At 46.6% G+C, this 6,000-nt stretch overlaps 1 protein-coding gene across 7 annotated transcripts in view; it reads right to left on the bottom strand.

Annotated features, from left to right (window-relative positions):
* Positions 1–341: 341 nt before the first annotated feature.
* The window catches only part of LOC110363843 (uncharacterized), a 19,743-nt gene continuing 14,084 nt past the window's right edge, over positions 342–6,000 (bottom strand). For all 7 annotated transcript variants that reach the window (XM_065042106.1, XM_065042108.1, XM_065042102.1 and 4 more), the window contains 3 exons: positions 4,180–4,256; positions 2,627–3,755; positions 342–1,914 (listed from right to left, as the gene is read on the bottom strand). In XM_065042106.1, coding sequence (XP_064898178.1) covers positions 1,079–1,914; positions 2,627–3,755; positions 4,180–4,182 — 1,968 coding nt within the window. In that variant the 5' untranslated portion in view covers positions 4,183–4,256 and the 3' untranslated portion in view covers positions 342–1,078. The remainder of the gene's footprint in view (positions 1,915–2,626; positions 3,756–4,179; positions 4,257–6,000) is intronic.

The raw sequence follows: 6,000 nt of genomic DNA, 5'->3' as shown, positions 1-6,000 counted from the left end.
GATGGTCTTGTCTGTGTTGATCAGTGCTGGCGAAGCTGAGCACACCCTGTGAGTGTCTGATCAAGTGAGTTTGTATCTTTTTTTATGGCTCTTTAAACATCTATAAGTTATTTGGTGGTATTAAACGTGGCTTGGGTGGGACTGGTTCTGGTGAAGGGTTTGGCCACAAGGACCTTGTTAACTAACCATGAGCACAGGCTGGGTGGGAGTTGGAACAGCCTGAACGCTCCATGGGGTCGGTAACGGGCAGGAGGAACCTCGGCACAAGGCGAACGCGCTGGTGCTTCAGGAACCGTTACCAGCTCCAGCCCTGCAAAACAAACACGCCAGACAAACAGGACTGAGCAAAACCGGCCTTTATTAGGTCATGTCAACAGGTCAGCCCAACAACTCGCCTGGGCTGTAAGACAACATGCTGACTGAATGGTACCTGAACAGCTGAAGAAAGTTGCCTCTGTGTATTTATGTCATTATATTCAGCACTCCGGTGAAAACACCACGAAACCATTTTAAATAACTTTTTGAAATGCAGTCCTAACTTCTTAAATCTACAGATTTTTCACCAAGAAAAATGACATAAACCTTGTTAGAAGCGTTCCCGTGAGATGTGGATTAACAGTTGGCAAATGTGGTGTTTCCTGTGTTAGTCCTTTCTTTAGGATGGGCTTACACTAGAGACTAAAGGCTGTTTCCAAGAGTCGGCTCCCATAACCATGAGCGCAGCTGAACCACGTCACCGGGTTACTCAGCCGTGAGCCCTCTCCATGTTAACGTTACCTGCTTTATCATGGCACTAATAACACAGGAGAATATTAACTTGGTATACAAATGTGAAACCCAAGATTCTTGTATTTATTTAACTTGCTGAACTATCAATTCCATAAATAGAAAGAACAATGGGAGTTCTTCCCTTCATCTGAACACGAAGGGGATGCAAATGTGTAGATGTTGGTGCTCTAAGGTGAAACGAAGAGAAGATGTTCTCTTCAACCTACACTAAATATTGCCACTGAAACCTTTCAAAGCCAACTTGGAAACACACTCCTATCAAAAAGTGGCAGTAACTAAATAGATGCCTTTATTTATTGGACTTCTTCACAGGTCCTTTCACTTGCTGGATAATAACTTTCAAGATCTTCTCCACTTTGGCTCTCGTCAGTGACTTCCTGCAGTACCAGATCTGGTCGCAGAAGCTGCAGAGGGGCCTGGGAGCCAGGTAGAGCGGGTCGTAGTCGTGGAGCATGTCCTGTGGCCTCCGCTTGGCGTACTCCTTGTAGTCCGCGACCGGACAGTCCCCCGCGCTGTCTGGCCTGGCGAGGAGACGCCGCCCCGGGTTCGCCTCCGCGCTCAGGTCATTCCTCCACTCCAGGTACTCCAGCTCCCCCTCCTTCTTCAGCACCAGCTGGCCCCAGTACAGATTTTGGCTCTGAGTGTGGGTACTTGCCCCAAACCCCCTGATGATCGTTGTGAACATGAGGTGTAAAAAGCCCTGAGGGTGCATCTTACTTAAAAGTCCCTGCTTCCGAAGACTTTCCACATCTTCATCTGTCAGGTTCTCCAGAGTGCTCCACTCTTCCTCTTTCTCCTTTTGAGACAAGTGCTGATGCTTTAGTTTTAGGGCTTCCTGAGATGCCCTGAATTCCCACCCTTTAATCACGCTGTACTCGTAGTTGTGATCCTTGAGGTATCTCTCGATGCTGCTCTGAAGGAAGTGCAAGGAACTGGGGGAAAAATCTGTGCCGTTCTGTCTCTTTGCAGAAGTGTAGAACAAGGCCAGGTAATTATCGAGGTCTTCAGGTGGCAGCTTATAGATCTCGCGCGTCTCAGAAGGGTAGTGCAAAACCAGCCAGTCCTTGAAGGTTTTTATATCGCCAGCACTACGGTTTCTCTTTCTCTTCAACTTCTTCATCATATCTGAAAGATAAGACAGAGCTTTGTGCACAGCAAGAACTTCCAAGGAGCATTTGATACATTCGAAGTGTTGTACAACGCATTATGCAAACACATTTCAAGAGAGCTCTTGCTGTGAAACAAAAACATTAACCAAAAATCAGGGGTGGATAGTAAGGAAGAACAAAAAGATGAGTAAAAGTGTATTCAAAAACAAGGATTGCCAGGATTCCAGTTGGGTTCTCTCTCAAGTTGCTATGGCAATACCACATCTACCTAGTTCAACATAGCATGAGAAATTAGTTCTTTGGATTGCTGAAAAGCTCCATCTGCTCACCTGTGACTCTTCCAGGGCTGACGAGGGGTAGCTTAAAAAGGGTTCTAGAGCCAACATGTAGAGATTCCCTTCTTGCACCGAGTGATGTTGTACACAGTTATTATCTTATGATACGGAATCATTTAAAATATGCTCTGTGCATGGCTTAACTGTGGCTTTGAGAGTTCCCTAGTAAGTACACGCTTGGGTGCCTGGGAGAAGGGCGCTGACGCGCGGATTGCTCAAGGTAGGAACCTTTTCAATCCCTTTTAGAACAAACAGGTTGCCCCAAGTCAGAGGCATCTACATAGATGCCACAATATAGATTTTGGCAGCTATATGAATTCACCCTCCTTTAATATTTTGGCAAAGCGAATAACAGAATGCACCCCCAAGCCCCACCAGGAATAAAACTCTTACTCTTTGACGCTGCAGGTGGCTGTTCTGAGCTCCATGAGGCTGCAGGATGGGCTGTGTGCTCAGAGCCCGACGGTTCGCTCCCTCCAATGAGGTTTTCGGTGACGTTCCCCCTCACACCCACACCAGGTGTCCCATGCTTGGGAGAGCTGAGCTGGAGTTGCTGCTGGATGTCCACTGTGGCTTCAAACTCAAAGAATGTCACAGAGACAGGCGGCTCAAGTTGGGTCTTTGCTTCAGTGTTGCAGACAGGAACAGCTTTGACACGCTCTTTCAGTTTTGCTGACCCAGAGGAATTTCTTGCTCTAGAAGTTTCAGGATTCGGAGGAACCAGCCTCGGGTGCTCCTGATCCCTGCCAGGGGCCACCAGGACCCCCATGGGGGCACAGCACGATGCTTGGGTGGCTGTTTGCTTGTTAAACGCCACCTTCTGACTGCGATGCATTTGCCAATCTATCTCAGCAGTCACACCTTTAATCGGTGATTCTGACAGAATATCCTGTTTGATTCTCTCTCCATCGTCACTTTCATCTGATACTCCCTGTTCTTCATCAGCGATGATTTGTATATCTTTGTTGCTTTCTAGCTTCACCTTACGTCCCTCAGTGTTGACTTCACCGCCAGATACAGACAAATGCCGCTCCTCTGCAAAGCATGATTGAGTGGATTTGCTATTCTTTCTATTTTCTCTGGACGGTGGTTCATCATGTATTATGTAGACTCTGCTGCCTTTCTGCTGAGTGACCCCTGGAGATCTGCTACACGATCCTGTGCTAACAGCATCTGCTTTGTCCCTCTCGAAAGACGGGGTCATCCTGAACCTCTTTTCATCTAAATTAGCTTCCCTTGACGGAGCCTCAGAAAATACTGACCTTTTCCTCTTTTCTACAGCTTCATACACTTCCCTGCTTCTGAGGCATAATTGTTCGCACTGCCAGTGATACGCGTGTCCGACCCCACACATCCACAGCACGGAATTCTCTTTGCTGGGACAACCCGCATTCTGCACCGTTTCCAAGACTGGGATTTGATTGCAGATGGTCCCGTGACTGTGCGCCCAGGTCACCAGCTTGGAGAGATCTGCGCAGAGGGACCTGGTGTCGTCGCTCCCGCCGTCACCGACGCTCTTGCTCTGTAAAAATGCATTGGGGACGACTTCAGTGAAAGAGGCTGTGGACAAAACAGCTGTCCCGGGGACTGCTGCAGGCCCCAACTCAATAGAGGTAATTGCACCGCAGGGTTCTTCTAACAGTGCCCGTGGCCGATTCTGTCCTCACTGACGGAAAACAGCGAGGGGAAGTGTCAGGAATCGGCTGCTGGGCTCCCACCTCCCTATGGCCAACAGGGTTCCCGCTTCCTTTGTCCATCCAAAGGGTCCCACCACTTGCATCAGAGAGAAATTCGATATATGAAGTTGTGGGATGCTTTTCAGAAACGAAAAAACAGACCTTGCATCCACATATCTAAGACATGTTTTAAAAAATATTTTAATGCTGTCATTAATTCTGTTAGAAACAATTTTCTATGGTATTATTTATGCTATAAAAAATACTCACCATGTTGCTGGTTTCTAGCTCACTGAGCCTCCTCTCAGGTGAAGAAGTGGCTCAATATTTTCTTTCTCTCTCAGAACCTAAAATAACCATCATACACGTGTCTGTGTGTGTGTATACATATATATATATAAATGTAAAATATCTGGCTAGCAGATGTAACAACATTTTTCAACACTCAATCAAAAAAAAGTGCTACTGTGGAAACAGAAGTACCAGAAATAGTGAAGCTTGTTCAGATTTTGACTCAATCTGACTTTTCAAACAGTAAAAAGAAGAGGAAGTTTCTTAACTAAAGAACTATTTGCAAGTGCAGCTCATATTTACTAGAGACTAAATCTGAAATTCTTCCATCTGATTTGAGACGTTCTATGTAGGAGCCTACAAAGTCACCACCATAAGTGGCTGTCAACATCCAGATCGTGAAGGAGCCGAGAAGCCTCGTGATGCTGCGACTGGTACCGCGGGCACGCACAGCGGCTGCCTTTGCTCCAGGCATCTTAGGCTATTTATTAATTAAAAGCTTTGCATTTAGCGAGGGGAAAATATTCCAGACTGAAAACCCTGGGTGCAGGAATCTTGTCTAAATGGGTTTTTTGAGCAGCTCTGGCCTAAAAGTGATGTGGCTTCCTGGTGCTCTGCTCAGATGGCTCTGCAAACCCCGCGAGGAGGGGGAATTCTGTGCCCCAGAAACCAAAATGGGAACTCAGGGGAGAGCTTGATCTTCAAGTTAATTCCTCCCTAAAGGGCTGAGCAGCCTGGACAAACTCAAGGAACTTTTGTGCCCGCGAGCTGGTGCTCACAGGCTGTGTGGGAAAAGGCAGCGGGAGCGGAAGCTCTGCCTGGTCATCAGGCCGTGAAATGACTGACTTGGCAGATGAACATCTTGATTTCGATCACGGGCGTCTGTACATGGAATGCTTTTATCTCTCCTTATCTCCAAGCACATGTCTTCCTTTTCCTGATCTCTTTGAAAAATAAAAGCCTTTTTTCTCTTGATACTTAGTTCCAAAGCCAGGCTCTGGTAATCTAGGCTGCTCCTCCAGCCCACTCCTGCTCTCGTTTACACCTCCAAAGAAACTGCTGAGCAAAAACGGATCTGAATTCACAGTTACATGAAATATTATTTACCCACAAAGGCAGAACTGACGTCTCTCCAATTAATACAAATCCATCTTGATCACTGCCACAATTTTTACCTGCTTCCAACAAACCCAGGATCCCCGTGGGGGACGCTCTGGTGTTGGAGTTTGAGGGTTTGAGTTTTGCCTTGAAACCTGATGTTTGGTTGGGTATCTGCACGGCCGTGAGCGACGCGGTGCTTTAATTATCTTTCCAGGAGAGTCTCCCATCTGATAACGGACACTGTATGCAGGACCCACACCTCTGTGCAGAAAAACAGGACATTCCAAAGCTGCACAGCGTGTGTTTGAATTTTTTTAACACGTTGTGAATTTCGTGCGCTAATATAACCTATAGTTAAGTGAATTCATGTTCGTTAGAGGAAAAAAGCTTAAAAAAACGATCTCCTCTCTTTACCTTTCAGTGGATTCTGCAGCTTTCTGCTGTGCTGAAGGGTCTGTGAAACCCTCTGACACACACAGGCTTCCACAAGCAGGATCACTAAATAAAGAACCTAATTGTATAGGCATCGAAAGCCCTTTAACCACCTTGTTCCTGTCCCTCCACCCTGGAACAGCCCCAGTTATGTTGCTCTTAAGACTTATAAAGGTTATTTGGCAGGTTATAAACCCCAGGAACACACAAAGCAAGTAAATATGAGCTTTGGCTTTCCAGCTCCAGATAAGACAGCACAGGAAACTG

Source organism: Columba livia, chromosome 27, assembly GCF_036013475.1.
Source record: "Columba livia isolate bColLiv1 breed racing homer chromosome 27, bColLiv1.pat.W.v2, whole genome shotgun sequence".
NCBI lineage: Eukaryota > Metazoa > Chordata > Aves > Columbiformes > Columbidae > Columba > Columba livia.
The sequence above is the reverse complement of the archived record's forward strand: the minus strand, read 5'-3'. Positions and strand labels throughout refer to the sequence as shown.